At 40.4% G+C, this 19,533-nt stretch overlaps 1 protein-coding gene across 3 annotated transcripts in view; it reads left to right on the top strand.

Annotated features, from left to right (window-relative positions):
• Positions 1-19,533, top strand: part of themis2 (thymocyte selection associated family member 2) — a 109,911-nt gene that overhangs the window by 16,654 nt on the left and 73,724 nt on the right. For 2 of the 3 annotated variants that reach the window (XM_048557874.2, XM_048557872.2), the window contains exon 1: positions 9,318-9,476. The exons of the other annotated variant lie outside the window; for it this stretch is intronic. In XM_048557874.2, coding sequence (XP_048413831.1) covers positions 9,359-9,476 — 118 coding nt within the window. In that variant the 5' untranslated portion in view covers positions 9,318-9,358. Of the gene's footprint in view, positions 1-9,317; positions 9,477-19,533 lie in introns of those variants that run through there. 3 annotated transcript variants of the gene reach the window in all.

Raw genomic sequence — 19,533 nt, 5'->3', positions numbered from 1 at the left:
GATGGGCTGAGAGGTGGCAGATGGAGTTCAACCTGGATAAATGCGAGGTGATGCATTTTGGAAGGTCGAATTTGAAAGCTGAGTACAGGATTAAGGATAGGATTCTTGGCAGCGTGGAGGAACAGAGGGATCTTGGTGTGCAGATACATAGATCCCTTAAAATGGCCACCCAAGTGGACAGGGTTGTTAAGAAAGCATATGGTGTTTTGGCTTTCATTAACAGGGGGATTGAGTTTAAGAGTCGTGAGATCTTGTTGCAGCTCTATAAAACTTTGGTTCGACCGCACTTGGAATACTGCGTCCAGTTCTGGGCGACCTATTATAGGAAAGATGTGGATGCTTTGGAGAGGGTTCAGAGGAGGTTTACCAGGATGCTGCCTGGACTGGAGGGCTTATCTTATGAGGAGAGGTTGACTGAGCTCGGTCTCTTTTCATTGGAGAAAAGGAGGAGGAGAGGGGACCTAATTGAGGTATACAAGATAATGAGAGGCATAGATAGAGTTGATAGCCAGAGACTATTTCCCAGGGCAGAAATGGCTAGCACGAGGGGTCATAGTTTTAAGCTGGTTGGTGGAAAGTATAAAGGGGATGTCAGAGGCAGGTTCTTTACGCAGAGAGTTGTGAGAGCATGGAATGCGTTGCCAGCAGCAGTTGTGGAAGCAAGGTCATTGGGGTCATTTAAGAGACTGCTGGACATGTATATGGTCACAGAAATTTGAGGGTGCATACATGAGGATCAATGGTCAGCACAACATTGTGGGCTGAAGGGCCTGTTCTGTGCTGTACTGTTCTATGTTCTATGTTCTATGTTCTAAGAAGTGATATAGAGTCGTAAGACATAGAATCTGTACAGGTAGAGTTCAGAAACAGCAAAAGAAGAGGACCCTGATGGGAGTTATGTACTGGCCTCTGTCAGTAGTCAGGGGTAGAAACAAATCAGGGGATAGAAAAGGCATGTACGAAAGCTACTAAGACAATAGTCATGGGGGACTTCAATATGCATGTTGGCAAGGAAAATTAGGTTGGTAGCAGATCTCAAGAAAGGAATTTGTGGAATGTCTCTGAGATGGGTTTTTGGAGCTGCTTGTAGTAGAGCTCACTAGTAGCCAGGCAATTCTTGATTTGGCAATGAGTAATGAGGAAGACTTGATCAGGAAAATTAAGTTGAAAGAACCCCCTAGGGGACAGGGACCACAATATAATAGAATTCACCCTGTAGTTTGAGAAAGAGAAGCTGGAATTAGGTGTAACACTGTTACAATTGAATAAAGGTAACTAAAAAGACATGAGGAAGGAGCTGGGCAGAGGTGATTGGAAGAGGACCCTAGCAGGGAAGACAGTGGAGCAGCAATGGCAGGAGTTTCTGGGTGTAATTCGGGAGATACAATCATAAAGCATTATTCATCAAGGAAAAAGAAAATGCTAAGGGGAGATGAGGCAAGTGTGGCTGACAATGGTTGTCAGGAACAGCATAAAATAAAAATGAAAAGCAGGCAACGTAGTGAAGATTAGTAGGAAGCCAGGGGATTGAGAAGCCTTTAAAAAAACAGCAGAGGAGAACAGAAAAACAATAGGGGAGAGAAGATGAAATATGAGAGCTAGCTAGCTAGTAATATAAGAGGTTTCTTTTAGATATATAAAAGGTAAAAGAGAGACAAGAGTGAACACTGTACTGCTGGAAAATGAAGCTGGAGAAGTAGGAATAGGGAGCAAAGATGATGGGAACTGCAGATGCTGGAGAATCCGAGATAACAAAGTGTGGAGTTGAATAGTGGGGGAACTGAACAGGTATTTTGCATCAATCTCACAGTGGAAGACACCAGTAGCATTCCAGAACTTCAAGCGAGTTGGTGGCACACATAAATGTATTGACCATCACTAATGAGGAGATGCTAGGGAAGCTGAATGGTCTAAAGGTGGATAAATCTGGACCAGATCGACGACACCTCGGAGTTTGAAAGAGATATCTGAGGCAATTGAAAAGACATTGGTGGTGATCTTTCAGGGATCACTGGAGTCACAGCACTGGAAAATGGCTAATGTAACAGGCCTATTTAAGAAGGGAGGGAGGCAGAAGATGGAAAAATATAGGCCAGTTATCCTGACCCCAGTCATTGGTAAGATTTTAGAATCCATTATGAAGAATGAGATTACAGAGAACTCTGAAGTGCATGGTAAAATGAGGCTGAGTCAGCACAGCTTCATCAAGGGTAGGTCATGCCTGAAAAATCTGTTAGAGTTCTTTGAGGTGGTAGAGGTTTGGGAAGTCTTGGTGAGTTAGTGCAGTGAAACATATAGATGGTACACCCTTCTGCCAGTGTACATCTGCAGTGAAGGGAGTGAATGTTGAAGGTTGGCTGATTATCACAAGAATATTTGGAAAAGGAAAACCTAACGAGAGAAATTGGAAAGGAACAAGAAGTGGCAACTTCAGTTAATGTTCTTCTCCAAATGCATGAGATGTTGACTCATTTCAGTGCTCTCATTTGACAGCTTCAGCATCTCATACCAAAATATGAAGAAAGCACAGCTGATTTCAAAACTTTGAGAACTGCTGTCACATTTCTGTAAATTTGTTCATAGAATAGCTCCTTTACTCAATTGTCTCACGATGCTTTGCACTAATTTATGCGGATTTTTCAAAACAGACAAATGTATATATGGGCAAATTACTGCAGAATTGGGAATCTGAACTGAAAACAAAAATGCTGGAGATCACAGCAGGGCAGGCAACATCCATGGAGAGGATTTCACAAAAATGATAAGGACAAAGTAAAATGTGTTTTTCACTTTTTTCACCAGTGCAGTGGTGCTCTGTCTAATCGCTCACTTTGTCAGTCTATGCTCCCTAACATCACCTGCACTGCAAGAAAAATTGTGACTGAGTCATATCTTTACTGTTTAAGAGGTTATAAAAGCAGACCCGGTCTTCATCTCAGCCTCAGTAGCCACCATGTGTAGGTGCCGATGTTGGACTGGGGTGGACAAAGTCAGAAGTACCACGTCGCCATGTTATAGTCCAACAGGTTTATTTGGAATCACACAAGCTTTTGAAGTGTGGCCCCTTTGTCAGATGCAGTGAGAGAGGACAGCACACAGACACAAAGTTTATAGGCAGAGAGATCCAAGGCAGTGAGATCAAACGTTCATACGACTGGTACGAGTGGAGCATCAGATAATAAGTCTCAGCAAGAGTGTTAGACGTTGAGTAACATGTCAACGGCTGAATAACCAGAAAAGGGATGGCCTATAATCCAATTAAATGAGGCAGAGAGATAATTACAAAAAATTAAGAATAAGGTGATGTTGGGGACAAACTCAATAACTAGAATTGCATACCAAATTCAAAACTGCGCAAACTGATTGAGGTAGAGAGATTGTAACAATTTATCAAGGTAGATCTCAAGATACAGCAGAACTGTTACGAAATGCTGCCAAACAGACGAGGCAACTGAACTACACCACTTACATGCACACCAAGAACTAGAAGCTGGAGAAAATTGCCATCACCACCAACTGTAACCAAGCCTCCCCAGGTACCACAGTTGAAAACGATACCATTACAGGAAAATCCATCATCAACTTATCTGATTACACACTTCAACTGGACGAAATTGAAGCTCTCATCCGAGGGCTCAATTTCTGCCCCAGTGCTAAAATGGACCCCATTGGGCTCGTAGCAGACAAAGAGGAATTCATCAGGTAAATGAGGCTCCAGGAACTCTTCCACAAACCCCAAGATGTTAACAGTGAGCCCAATCAAACGACCAATGAACAGGAACAATCCACAGAGAAATCTGCAGCGCAGCAACTGAAGAAGAGAGAGTCAAATTGGACCCCTGCAGAAGGCTGCTGCCCTGGGCTTGACATGTATGCTCAAGCCATCAGGAGATACATTGACACCAGATTCATCAGCCGCATTCACAAGGTAGCGCAGAATGTCATCCAAGCAGAATGCAATGACATCCGTGCTCTTAAGACCAACCTCAACATTATCATCAAACCAGCAGACAAAAGCAGAGCTATTGTCATACAGAATAAAACAGACTATTGCAAAGAAGTAGACAGTCAACTGAACAACCAGGAACACTACAACTATCTGCCAATCTGACCAAAGAACACACCCATCAACAGAACAGACCAATCAAGAATTTTGATCCAGAACTTCAGAGTATCTGTCCTATGCACTCTCAAACCATGTGCTCCCCGTGTAGGGGATTCTACCGCCTTCTGAAGATACACAAAGCCAAAATACCTGAATATACCATTGTATCAGGCAATGGAACCGTGTGTGAGAACCTCTCTGGTTATGTCAAGGGCACCTTGAAATCCATTGTAGAGGGAACCCCCAGCATCTGTCGTGACACGACAGATTTCTTACTGAAACTCAGCATCCACGGGCCAGTCGAACCAGGAAAATTCCTTGTCACAATGGACATTTCAGCACACTATATCAGCATCCCCCATGATGATGGTATTACTGCAACAGCCTCAGTACTCAATACCACCAACTGCCAATTTCCAGATGCCATCCCACAACTCATCCGCTTCATCCTTGACCACAACGTCCTCACCTTCAACAAACAGTTCATCTTCCAGACACACGGAACAGCCATGGGGACCAGATTTGCTCTCCAAATGTCAACATTTTCATGCACAAGTTCGAGCAAGACTTCTTTGCTGTGCAGAATCTCCAACTAACACTATACACCAGATTCATTGATGACATTTTCTTTCTTTGGACTCATGGCAAGGAATTACTGAAATGATGACATAGTATTATCAACAAGTTTCACCTCACCATCAGACATAGCATGGACTATTCTTTAGAATCAGTCTCATTCTTGGACACGCACATCTCCATCAAGTTTGGACACCTCAGTACCACACTCTACCAAAAGCACATGGATAACCTCACAATGCTGCAATCCACTAGATTCCACATTAAAAATACTAAAGCAGCCATCCCTTATGGACAAGTTCTGCACATATATAGGATCTGCTCAGACAAGGAGGAATGCGGCAGACACCTGATGGTTTTGGAGGGCACCTTCATCAGATCAGGATATGAAGCTCAACTCATTGATCACCCATTTCAACAGTGGAAAACTACAACGACCTCCTCAGAAGACAGACACAGGATACGACCAACAAAATATCCTTCGTCGTCCACTACTTCCTCAGAGCGGAGAAACTACACAATGTTCTTAGCAGCCTTCAACATGTCATCGACGATAATGAGCACTTCGCCAAGATATTTCCTACACTTCCACTTCTCACCTTCAAACAACTGCCAAATCTTAAACAGACCATTTTTTTGCAGCAAACTACCCAGCCTTCAGGATAACATCAACAACCCTGCCGGTAGAAAGGAAGCAGGTAGCTCTCAATGTCAACTAACCCCACTACTTGCTCTTCTAAACACTTGTAATGCCCTGCTAGAAAGAATAAATATATAGTCATAGGAAAAAATGTGCTCCCTTACAAACAACAGCGCAACAATGAAAAAATAATGCTATTTAGTTATTTTTGTTGATGAATCATTCTGCTGTAGGTCACAATCTTGTTCTTCCTCAAAGTCAACCTTCAAAGTTCATTTCACAGAGGCCTGGGTGAAACATTTAATCCAAAAAATGGCACCTCTGAAAGTGCTGCCCATCTTCGCTACTAGCGCTGCAAGAATCAGCCCATATAATGTGTTCAGGCCTCTGAAAACAAACAGCAACTGTTGTGTTTTAACTTTCCACTGAGATCACCAACTTTCAGATATCTCAGGCTCCACCATAAATCCAACTCAAGCTGAGGTCTTCATCTTTCAAAGAGAAAATACCTACCACCTGTATGGACCAACGATTCCCATTTCTGCTGGTTGTTCATGTGAGGTTTAATTTTCCCAACATTGAAAATATTCAGGAGGTGTGATCAATTTCATCTCCCTCCACTCATTGTCACAAAGCAAACATCAGCTTAATATTAAGCGAGGTGGTCTATGAGCAGGTTAAGCTACTTGTTTGGCATCTCATCAGCACAAATAAGTGCCCCAGAGGTGCAGGATGGTCAATCAGTTGGTGCCAGGCATTCCCACCCTGGAAGATGCTGAGCTGCAACAAGCCGGAATGGGATGCTGTCATCATGATGAGTCTGGCAGTCCATCCTACAGACTCAACAGCAATATCCAGTAGCAAAGCACATGGATTCAGAGGTGCAGTTGTGGGAATGAACTGGGGTTTACCAATTCAGACCACCAAAGCGACAACTGCCAATACATCACATGGTGTTCTCGCCCACCACTGTGGGTAATGTCCAGCTCGAGTGCCACTAGCAAAATTCCAGTTCCTTCTGAAAATGGTCTCCAATTGATGACCTTCACTGGCATCTTATCGCTGCTCCATGCCCTTCCTGAAAGCAACTCCGTAAAAAGAAATCACAAGCGAATGTAAACATATCTGATGCCTTCCTGTGCTTTTTCTCATTGAATTCACAGGACTAGTAAAATTCAGTCAATAGCTAGGCACAAATAAAGCAGCATTTATTTACAAAAATACAGGTAGACCATTGATTTCCATTCCCCCTGCAGACTAAAATACTTTGATACCTTGCCTGAGACATTTAGAATTCTTGAGTTACAGCAGGAGGCCAAACTGTCTGCCGTGCTTGATCCCACTTTCTGCATGAGTTACGCCATTCCCCTGCCTTCTCTCCGTTTCCCTCTAAATGTTTCCTCTTCAGAAAATGATCCTTTTTTTATTGCATCTTCCTTTCGAGTGTTCTGACAATAATTCAGCGAGTGAAAACATTTCTTGTTCTGAAGAAGGGTCTCTGGACCTGAAATATAACTTTGTTTTCTCTCTGCAGATGATCCCAGCTTTGTTCGTGAGTTTCTTCAGCAATTTTGCTGTATGTTTCTTTCTTATTTCATAGAGATCATGAGTGATTGAGGCTGCAATTGTTGATCACAGTTAAGCAGATGACAAGAATGTTGCATTTGTCTCAGTGCTGCAAGATGAGGAAGATAACAAATTAGGAATGGTGCCCATATTCTCCCACACTCCATTCCAGGTGGCTATTCAGTGTTCATCCTTTCTAAGTAGAAATGGAAATGCTGGTGATATTCATCAGGCCTGGCAGTATCCACGGGGAAAGAAACAAGTAACGTTTCAGGTTAATCACCTTTCAACAGAAAAGGAAAATGCTACAAAAATGAGAGGCTTGAAATGAAATAAAACAATATGGAGGCAACCTGAAATTTAAAAGTCAAAACTAATTTCTAGTACAGAACTACAGCATTCAATCCAAACATTTTCAGTTGCTTCATCAATGACCTTCCCTCCATCATAAGGCCAGAAGTGGGAATGTTTGCCGATGATTGCACAATGTTCAGCACCATTCATGACTCCTTAGATACTGAAGCAGTCTGTGTCCAACTGCAACAAAACCTGGATGATACCCAGGCTTTGGCTGAAAAGTGGCAAGTAATGTTCCCACTCCAGGCAATTACAATCTCTAAAATAAAACAAGCTAACAACCATCTCTCGACAATCAATGGTTTTACCATCACTGAATCCTCCACTAGCTACATCCTGGGGATTACCATTGATCAGAAACTCAACTGGGCTCTCATATTAATAGTGTCTACAAGAGCAAGTCAGGGGCTAAGAATACGACAGTAAATAGTATGCCCCCAATGCCCCACAGCCTGTTCACTCTACGTGGCAAAGGACAGAATTGTGATGGAATACTCCCCACTTGTCTGGATGAGTGCAGGTCAGACAACTCTCAAGAAGCTTGACACCATCAAAAACAAATCAGTCCACTTGGTGGGCACATCCACGAACATTCAGTCACACTACCATCTACACTCAGCAGCAGCAGTATGTAACATCCACAAGATGCACTGCAGAAATTCACCAAAGATCTTTAGCCCACAGCTTCCAAATCCACGACCACTTCCATCTAGAAGGACAAGTGCAGCAGATACATGGTAATACTACAAGTTCTCCCTCCAAGCTACACACCATCCTGACTTGGAAATTTAAAGCCACTCTTTCACTGTCACTAGGTCAAATCCTGAAATTCCCTTCCTATGGGCCTTGTGGGTCCACCTACAGCATGTGGATTGGCAGCTCATTTTCTCAAGAGCAACAAGGTACAGGCAATAAATACTGGCTCTACCAATGATATCACAACCCATGAGTGAAGTTAAAAGAAATCTATTGATTCAGATCCAGCTCAGTGAAAAAAATCTAGGAAACACCCCAGTACTCTATTTGATCTGTAGAGCTGCAGGTTCACATGCTGTAGTGCCCATCCAATTCCCTTTTGAAATCAAAGATTGTTCCCATTATGACCACCTGGTGGAAAGTGACTTCCAACTTATCATCACTTTGTTGATCCAAAGAAGAATCAGACTGGACTTGAAATGTTAACTCTGTTTCTCTCCCCAAGATGCTGCCAGACCTGATGGGCTTCTCCAGCATTTTCAGTGTTAGTTTCATTGCCACTCACTGCGTGAAAAGTTCTTCCTCAGACTCCCCTTACTTCTCTAGCCTAAGATACTAAATCTGCATCCCATTTCCCTTGTATCATCAGCTGATTGGAAAAAAATTTCCTTGTCCACCTTATCCCATCATAATCCTGTTCACCACAAAGGGAGGTGATAGCCTAGTTGTATTATCAATGGATTTGTAATCCAGAGACCCAGTTAATGGCAGATGGTGGAATCTGAATTCAATAAAAAATATGGAATTAAGAGTCTAGTGATGACTATGAATCAATTGTCAGGGAAAAATCCTTACCTAGTCTGGCCTGCATGTGATTTGAGACCCACAGCAATGTGATTGGCTCTTAACTGTCTCCAGGCAATTAGAGATGGTCAATATATGCTGGCCTAGTCAGCAATGCTTCCATCCTGTGAATAAATTTTAAAAAACTGTCAAACCACTTCTCAGAAATCAAACCTAAGGGGATGTCATGAGGATATATGTATAGGCGCCTTTTTTGTCCCAGACTTTAAAAGAGGAGAGGAGGGGGTGTTTGTGATAATGTGGGTTAGAGATTGTGATACCATACATCTCCACTTATAATACTACATAGATGAACATATATCAGTTTTGCAAGAAATGTGGATAAATTGAAACCAACGGATGTTTGTTCTCATTTAAGTGTTGTTTTCTGGCTATTGGCATCTTGCCAGATTCATTGTCATCACGGTGGTTTGTGATGATAAGAATTCAAACCAGAAGTGCTCTTTTTCTTCTCTCACTGAAACTATTAGCTGAGTTCCCAGTATATCATTTTGCCTGATGTCTATGGTTATGTTGGTGAGGAGCTCATAATTCAAGTGACTAGGCTGTGTACCATGGCAGACTTTTACCATCCAGATTCACAAATTTCCTCATTACAAGAGTTTATTTGTTCTTTGAATCTTTCCACACTTCCCAGGATTTTGGAGATCCATTCTGGAGTGTATTTTCAAGGTATGTGAAAGCAAGAGCATCCTCCTATTTACAGCTTTTAAGACTGCCACAACTGCGTTCAGTCTGACATTTCATTAGGCTTTACAGTTCAATTTCACGAGTAACATTGCTGTGTTCTGTTCTCTTATGTGTATTACTCTATTCTGATGCAAATTGTTAGTCAGAAATAATAGCCTTTGTATTAATTCTAGTATGAAAAACGCAAAAAGGAGAAGTTATACGTTTCTAAAGAAAAAGTAGGAAATGCCAGAAATGTGAAACACAGTCAGGAACTAACTTCTAAAAAAGAAAGATAGATTAATGCTTTGACAGCTGGACTCTCAAAGTCAGCTTGTGAAATAAAATTGCAAAAACTAGAGTTATGCTGATGGAATTTGAGAAGTTAAGGGGTGACCTGATCAGATTTTAATTAACTAAGGGGGCAGAAAGAGTAGATAAAGAACAACGGTTTCCTCTATTTGGAGAATCTGGAAGGTAAGGACTGAAATTTGAACCAGGACTTTCACAATGAAATGAGGAAACACTGCTTCACACGGCTGGTAGAGGTTTGCAACTCTTATTCAAATAAAATTTGACGCTAGATCTTTTGCTAATTTTAAAACAAAAATTGTTACTTTTTTTTAATCCAAAGATATTAAGGGATACTGGATATAAGTGGTTATATAGAGTTAAGTCTCAAGCTAGCCATTATCTCAATGAATGGCAAGAACACACTCAAGGGACAAAAATTATTTTTTCCTGCTTCCAACAAAATCAGATCTGCCCATTTACCACCTTCAATGAGCAAATCAACACAAGGAAACATCACATTAGTATTGGACAGCATTCCTGAGGCTATTTCCTTATGATCTGCTGAATGATTAGGAGACAATTTTTCTTTTAACAGAGCACTTCAATCATTAGAAACAGTTGGTTATGTAGCAACCACTTGTAGCTGAAATATACACAGAGTTGATTCATATTTCAGCACAGTATGATAAGCATGCCTTATGCTTAAGATATGCACAATGACACCAAATTCCATGTACCCATTACCTTTGTAGTGGAAAAAACAAAAAAACACAAATGCAGGAAATTAAAAACAAAAAAAAACAGAAATTGCTGTTAAAATTCAGCATGTCTGACAGCATCTGTGAAAGTAGAGTTAATATTTCGGGTCAAGGTGAACCTTCTTCAGAACTGAACCCAAAATGTTCTGAAGAAATGTCACTGGATCCAAAACATTAACTCTGTTTTCTCTCCTATAGATGCTGTCAGACCTGCTGAGTTTTTACAGCCATTTCTATTACAAACCTCTATTTGCTCTTGATCCAGCAACACCCCAATTTTAAAATATGTTTGTTTAAAAATCCCTCCATGGCCTCACCCCTTCCTCCCTATCTCTGTAACTTGTTCCAGATCTCTGATCCTGTCATATCTCTGAGCTCCTCCAATTCTGACCTCTTACGCAATTCAAATCTACATGACGCCACCATCAGCTGCCTTGACCCTAAACTGTGGAATTCTCTCCCCCAATCTCTGTTCCTCTCTACTTTGCCTCTTTTAAAATGCTCCATAAGATCTCTTTTCTTTGACCAAACTTTTGGTCATCTTCTCCAATGTCTCCTAGTGTGACTGGGAGTCAAATTATGTTTGGTAACATTCTTGTGAGTTGTTTTGGGGAATTTCACAATGTTAAAGGCAATTTCCGAATGGACAATATTGTTGTTCTGAAGGAGAGGTGCTCTACCTGTCATAGCTTGAGCAGTTTCCTTTGCAGATATGCTTTGCATTCTGTTTGACTTTGCAACATTCACTCCATTTAGGTCTTGCTCAGACGCAGAAGAAGCAAAGCAGCTTTCAGCTATTATTAGAGATAACAAGTTGTACAGCTGGATGAACACAGCAGGCCAAGCAGCATCATAGCAGCAGGAAAGCTGATGTTTCGTGCCTAGACCCTTCTTCAGAAATGGGGGAGGGGAAGGGGGTTCTGAAATAAATAGGGAGAGAGGGGGAGGCAGATAGAAGATGGACAGAGGAGAACATAGGTGGAGAGGAGACAGACTGGACAAAGAGGCAGGGATGGAGCCAGTCAAGGTGAGTGCAGGTGGGGAGGCAGGGAGGAGATAGGTCAGTCCAGGGAGGACTTACTATTATTAAATATCAACTGTTATTATGTGTTCAGCAGGGTGGTATGTTGTAAGATGTACAAAATATTTACAACTGCATTGCTAGGAGAGGAGAAGCTGTACTGAACAGCTGAATACATTAAAATTACTGCAAATGGCAAGCAAAAGAGGGCAAGTTTAATTCATTAACCAACTTTCTTAAAGCACTTGCCGTGGGAAACAAGTACAGATAGCTGTGCTATAATTAGGAGAAGTATCATTGGGGAGCTTTGGTAGGCAATTAGAGGCATAGAGTATATTCTATATAGGGAAAGCCATTGGAGGTCTGAAGAACAAAGGGACTTGGGAGTCCTAGTTCACGATTCTCTTCAGGTTAACATGCAGGGCAGTTAGGGAGGCAAATACAAAATAGCATTCATTTTAAGAGGGCTAGACTAAAAGAACAGAGGCATATTGATGAGGTTATGTAAGGCTCTGGTCAGACTGCATTTGGAATCTTGTGAGCAGATTTAGGTCCTGTTTCTAAAGAAGGATGAGTTGTCCTTGGAGGATATCCAGGGGACGTTTATAGGAATGACACTGGGAATGATTGGCACAGCATATGAGGAGTGTTTGAGGGCTTTGTGTCAATATTTGATAGAGTTTAGAAGGACAAAGCGGGTTTGGTTGAAATTTACAGAATACTTAGATGCCTGTAAAGAGTGGACACGGAGAAGATGTTTCCACTAGTAAGAGAGCCCAGAACCCAAGAGAACAGCCTCAGGGTGAAGGGACAATCCTTTAGAACTGAGATGAGGGGGAATGTCTTCAGCCAGAGGGTGGTGGATCTGTGGAAATCATTTCTGCAGAGGGCTGTGGAGGCCAAGTCATTGAGCATATTGAAGATGGAGGTAGATAAGTTCATGAATATTATGGGGATCAAGGGTTCCAGGGAAAAGGCAGGAGAATGGGGTTGAGAAACATGTCAGCCATGATTGAATGGTGGGGCAGATTCAATGAGCCAATTGATCTAATTATGCTCCTATATCTTATGGACTTATCATCGAATCACCTCCAGCTTAGAATTTTGAGATGACACAAAATAAAGCTGATCGTAGAGTTTTATTGCACAGAAGAAATCATTTGACTCATCAAGTCTGTCCAGGTTCCTTAAAAGAGCTTTTAATCTATTTGTATCCCCTTACATTGCAGAATTGTCCTTTTCAAGAAATCTTCCTGAGAAATCATCTAAATAAAGACACACGACATTACAAAACAAAATTTAAAAGCTGTTGCATATGAAGATTTTGCTCAGCGAAGTGGAGTTAAATTTTGTTTTGTTGTTCATTGGTATTACAATAATTCTGTTCTATGTGCATGGTTTGCACACAGCTTACATGGTTTATCTGTTCAGAAACAGAATTTCAATCCAAATCTGCACTCAGAGCTAAAAAATGAAAATGCAGTCAATACCTGAATGAAACAAAGGGGATAATTTTCCAGCTTTAAGAATTCTGTTCTTACAAATTCCTGTTTACCTTTTAGAATTAATGCTATTAAAATGCGACAGTGCATGATAAACATGGTATGTATTATAAAGTAATGTAACTTTAAACAGTTCTTTTACATATAATGTACAAGCAAAAGATTTTCTATGGTAAAAACCCTTCAGAGTGCCAATATATTTGATGTGCTTCAGCAATTTTTTTTAATATATAGGCAATTTTAAGAGGTAGATATCGATTTTATCTCTTGTTCTTCATTGTGTACTCTTTTGTCAAAATTTAAATTTCCTCCTCAACAGAATACGTAGCATATCAATCAGCATGCAGTTTTTTTGTCAGAACAAAGGATCGTCGACCTGAAATGACTGCTTACCCTCCAGAAATGCTGCCTGACCTGTTGGAAATTTCCAACATTTTCTGTTTCTAATTTATAGTTTATGAATCTGCAGTTTTTGATTTTGCCATTTTTGGTCCTTTATTTTGAACTTTGTCTTGCTTCTTGTTTCTTTCTGTTTCAATAGTGCACATTTCGGCATTACTAGATAATCCCTTAGCACACTTGCTCTTCCTTTACACTGCTAAGATTACAGTTGTTCAAGAAAATGGCACACTGCCACATTCTAAAATGTAATTAAGAATGCTGGCATAGTTGGCAACACTCACTTCCAATAACTGAATAAATAGGTAGTTTTGAAAAGCGTTGTCATTGGAATGCCATCACCACTAAATCACATGCCATATTGACTTGGAAATATGTTGCTGTTATTTATATTATCACAGCTGGATCAAATTACTAAAATTCCCTACCTGGCAACTTTGACTTACTGCTGTCAGCATAAGGACCGGAGCACTTCAAGGCAAAACCCTATCGACAATTTCTCAGGACAATTAAGTGTGAGCAATTCTTTTAATTAAAAAGTGACCTTGCCAAAATCCTGAGAGCAATTAAAAAGAAGATTGCGTTTTACTGCACTTTTTTTGACACTCTTTGAAATGATATTTATAACTAATAATGTTCTGAATGGCAGTCAGTATTGTTCCAGGGGCAAATATAACAACTGTGAATTATCTGAGAGTTTCTCTTGCTCCACAATCACAGTTCTCTGGATGTGCAGGGACAAGTCAATTTAAATGCCGTGCTTCGAACAAAGTTATGGAACAGGAATACTAACATTAGCTGCTGTTCCATGTTTAATTCCTGAGCTGTGAATTAGCATTTGGCTAGACAGAGAAAGTATCAGCCTGCAGCTGTTCACTCATGGGGCATGGGCATCACTGACTGGCCCAGCATTTATTGCCCATCTCTAGTTGCCCAGGATAAGGTGGGGCTGAGCTTCCTCCGGGAAACATTGCAGTCCATGTGCTGTAGGTAGGTCTACAATGTCCTTAGGGAAGGAATTCCAGGATTTTGACCAAGAGACAATGAAGGAACAGTGATATATTTCGAAGTCACTACATCCATATCCACATCTGGTAGAAATCTCATTTCTCTTCTTCTCTAAATCCTAGGAAATGCAATACACACGGCATTAGAGAGACAGAGATAGAGCAAGACTCCAACACTTAACATGAAAAATGCTCTTCTTCAGGCAGTGAACTGTGCTTCATTTGATCAGAATTCTAATCATTAGATGATTAATGTTCCACATTGTTGGCTGGTTGCCATGACAGCTAGCAGTTCCCAGTTAAAAAATCAGTATTTTATTATTGTGGCGTCAGAAATATCCGTGACATACTGTAACACAGCCCAATCATTGAAAAATGAACTAACTATGAAATGGTGTGTCATCTGAAATTGTAAAAGGTTGACTGTGATTTGTTAATCTCCAGTAAATTTACAGAATATTTTTTGAGGATATAGAAGGAGCATAATTTCAGGCTTAAAAAAGCTCCATCGTGAAATTTCTTCTTTTCAGACAAAACTTGAAAGACTAAAAATATGCACAGTTTGCTCATTGATGGAAGTACGGCTTTGCAGAGTTAAACATTGATCCAAAAGGATGAATCAAAAATGATTTGAGATTTGATGATTTAGAAAAACCTGACTTTTATTTGTTATTTTGGTCAAGGACAGATTTGGACTTAATTGAAGTTGCCTACAAGCCTCTAGGCTTTTCTGTCTTTGTGTATGAGTCTCCAGCATTACTGCTCTGCTAAAGGTTTCCTCTTTATCAGGATACTGATGTCTATGTATGAAGTTTTGATATGTTTAGTTTTGTTCTAGCATTTATTTAATGAACAAGTTGACTGAAGGTTTCATCGAGTTCTATAGTTTTGGACAGCAGACTCAGAGGAGTGGAATGTACGAGTCCCATATTCACGCATGTGGTGAAAGGTGGATAAATTCAATTTGTTTCGTTTGGTGTGTGAAGAAAATCAATAGTCAAAATTCACAAAACACAATCTCCTTTAGCTATTAATCTATCACATCAGCCCCACCCGAGTACAAATCCCAATGTGGTATAGAGCTAATGTAACTGAGCATTTAATCCAGAACCCCAGGCTAATGTTCTGGAAGCAGGGGTTTGAATCCCATGATGGCGAGAGCAAAATCAATAAAATTCTGGGATAAAGAACTGGCTTAATGGCAACCATGCAACCTCTTTCTATCATTGCAGTAACATATCTGGCTCACCAATGCCCTTTAGGGAAGGAAATCTGTCATCCTTACCAGGTCTAACCTACATATGATCTTAGAGAGGCACCAATGTGGTTGACTCTTAACTGCCCTCTGAGCAATTAGGGACAGACAATAAACGCTACCAGTGATGTCCATCCTATAAATGAATTTACAAAATGGATTGTTGAGAGAGATAATTGGAACTGCAGATGCTGGAGAATCTGAGATAACACAGTGTGGAGCTGGATGAACACAGCCGGCCAAGCAGCATCTTAGGAGCAGAAAAGCTGATGTTTTAGGCCTAGACCCTGAAATGTCAGTTTTTGTGCTCCTAAGATGCTGTTTGGCCTGCTGTGTTCATCTAGCTCCACACTTTGTTATCTTGGATTCTGTTGAACCTTGATATATCTGATCAGGGCTAAGGTGTAGTATGACTATCATACCAATGCCTAATCAATGTCAATTGCTAAAATATTAAAGATAATCAAACTATACTAAGAGAAAACTTAGAGAATCACTGAATCTACTCACAGTACTGCTCAAATGAATGGAGGAAAATGGCCTAATTATCCGATATCAGAGTTTTTGGAATCTGGTTGAACAAACTAAGGCATGTGTCCCAAAGTATGGACTCTGTGGACACTGTGCGGGAAGTCTGAACTTCCTGGGACCATCAGATAGTTGCAACATTTTTATGTGCACCCAGGAAATGTGAAATCTGAGTCTAACTCCAGGGCATCTAAGTAAGGATACACTAACATCCCAATCATTTCACAATGACTCAACACTAGCTGCCACTGACTCACAACGCCGACCCACTACACACCCACTTGCCCACCTTACTACTCTGCCTATTCACTCATTCACCCATTAAGTCTTTCACTTGCATCCTTTTGCCCATCACTGATATTCACTCTGGACATTTAAACTTACCTTACAGCAGCTTGCTATGATGGAGTTCTCCATGGGACATTTTCCTCCATACTTCTAATTAAATGGGGATTGGAAGACCTAGCCACAAATGGGGGCTCTTGTGGGCTGCAGAAAATTAGAAGCAGAGAGGCAATCTAACAGTGATTGAAACCTCATGGAAGATCCAGACCATTGTGTTTGTATCTGGATAATTTGGTTAGCATAGGTCAATATAATGTTTAAAGGTTTCTGAATGTTGTTATTAGAGATATCTTATTCTGAGTTATTCTGTTAAGAAATTCTACATTCCTATTCTTATTCAAATGTTACATTGTTACAACATTTTGTGTCATAGTATAATAATAGTTAGAAATATGAGGCAGAAAATTGTACATTCAAACCCTTTCCCAAGATCTGAGCATTTTTAGTGCAGGGTGACCTCAGGGTGTTTGGGAATTGGGAAATGCGGCATTGTCAGAGTTGCTACCTTTCACATGAGATATTGAAGTGAATACCTGTTCAGGTGTATATGAAGAACCTTACAGTACTATTTAAAGAAGGAAGGTGATATTCATTTAGGACATTACCACCTCCTCTCTGTCAATCTCAAATAAAAAGAGCTAGTCATTCATCTCATTATCAATTTTGAATTACACTGTGGACTAATTTCCTATTGCATCTGCCTACCTTGATAATGATCACAATTCAAAAGGAATTAATTGGGTGAGGTGCATTTTGAGACATCATGCAAGTTAGCAAGTTCCTTTTGTCAACACGGTTCTGAAGTTAGACTGTGAATAGATGATGGTTTAAGAAAATAGCTTTCCTTGTTGCCTGTCAATAACAAGATTCTTTAAGCATGGCTACAATGCAGTATTTGATGAAACAATATATTATCCAAGTTGATTTTGTTATTTCTCTGAGGCCTGTTTAATCATATCACAACCTTATTAAGTTTTCAAAGTTTAGTGTATTAACAAGAGCCTTCTGGAGATTTTGAGCATACTTGAGTTTTTGCTTCTGTAAAGCATTCAGCCACACATACATAGAAGGGTAGAATGGCCTGTTTCTATTATCTGTGTAAATACAATTCAGTAGTTGTCAAAGAAGCTTTTCATATCCTAGTTCAGCTCAGGTTAAAGCCAAATGGCCAATTTCCCTACAAAAATGGAGAAGCACTATCCCAAGGTGTTTTATACATATATGACAAGCAAGAGGGTAGCTAAGGAAAGGGTGGGTCCATCAAAGGATGAAATTTATGCACGGAGTCAGAGGAAGTGGATGAGGTCCTTAACAAATACTTTGCATCAGTATTCACAAAGGAGAAGAACATGGTGGATGGTGAGTCATAGGAGGGTTTTGTTGATATTCTAGGATATGTCAATATACAAAAGGAGGTATTACTGTTTCAAAAAGCAGTAAAGTAAACAAGACTCCAGAATGATGAAGTAGGCAGGTGATGAAATTGGGGGTGCCTTGTATGAAATCTTTGTATCCTCTTTAGTTACAGGAGAGGTCCAAGAAGAACAGAGATTTGTCAACATTTTTCCTTTGTTTGAGAAGGGTAACAGGAATAATCTGGGAAATTAGAAATCAGTAGTACAGAAATTGTTGGGGAAGATTCTCAGGGGCAGGATTTGTTTACATTTGGAAAAATATGGACGTATTAGTAATAGGCAACATGGCTTTTTGTGTCTCACAAATTTGTTTGAGTTTTTTGAGGAAGTGACAAAGATGATTGATGAGGGCAGGGCAGTCAGTGTCGCCTATATGAACTCTAGCAAGACCTGTGACAAGGTCCATCAACCATCATATTCATGACACAAAAGGTGAAATCACGTGGAATTTGTGGTGAGCCGGTAATAAGGATAGAGAATGGGCATTGTCATGGAAGACAGAGTAGTGGTGGAAGGGTGATTTTCAGACTCGAGATCTATGATCAGTGATGTTCCATTCGAATCAGTGCTGGGACCCCTGTTGTTCATAATAAATATATGAATGATTTGGAGGAGAATGTAGGTGGCCTGATTAGTAAGTTTGCAGACTTTAAACTGAAGACTAGAGTAGAGAAATGGCAGATGGAGTTTAATCTGGACAACGTGAGGTGAAGCATTTTGAAAGGTCTAATGTAGGAGGAAGAATACACGAAATAGAGGAACTTTTAGAAGCATTAACATACCAAGGGATTGAAGCATGCAGATCCACAGTTCCCTGAAAGTGGCAACACAAATGGATCAGGTGGACAAAAAGGCATGCTTGCCTTCATCGGTCAGACCTTGGAGTGTAAAAATTAGTAAGTCACCTTGCAACTATGTAAAACTTTATTTTGGCCAGATTTGGAATGTTGTGTATAATTCTAGTTGCTATACTACCAGAAGGATGTGGGGGCTTTGGAGAGGGTACATAAATAGTTTGCCATTCTGGTTTGGAGGGTATTAGCTATGAGGAGAGATTGGACAAGTCTAGTTTATTTTCACTTGAAAGTCGAAAGATAGGAGCAACCTGACAGACAAAATTAAGAGGCATGGAAAGAATACAGTCTTTTTCCCCAGAGCAGAAATGGCAGTGACTAGGGGAAATAGGTTTGAGGTAAAAGGGGAAAAGTTTAAAGGACGTGTGAGAAGCAGTTTGTTTTTTATAGAAGGTGGGAAATGCCTGCAACATGCTGCCAGAGGAGGTGATGGAGGTAGATACAATAGAAATGGTTAAGAAGTATCTAGACAGGGTCGTTCTGAGCTGTACTATTCTTTGTTCTTTGTAATGTTATCATTCACTGGTTTAACAACCAAACTGTATTGAACCAAAAGATCACAGTCAAGGCCCACTTTAACTTGAAGCATTTAATCTAATGAACAGGAAGTGCCAACCACAAGTTCTCGTTTCTATGAAGTGGATTGAATCAGCATCTGTCAGTTCCTCTGTAAATGATAACT

This window comes from Stegostoma tigrinum, chromosome 24, assembly GCF_030684315.1.
Source record: "Stegostoma tigrinum isolate sSteTig4 chromosome 24, sSteTig4.hap1, whole genome shotgun sequence".
Lineage (NCBI taxonomy): Eukaryota > Metazoa > Chordata > Chondrichthyes > Orectolobiformes > Stegostomatidae > Stegostoma > Stegostoma tigrinum.
This window is presented reverse-complemented; position numbering and strand designations above follow the sequence as displayed.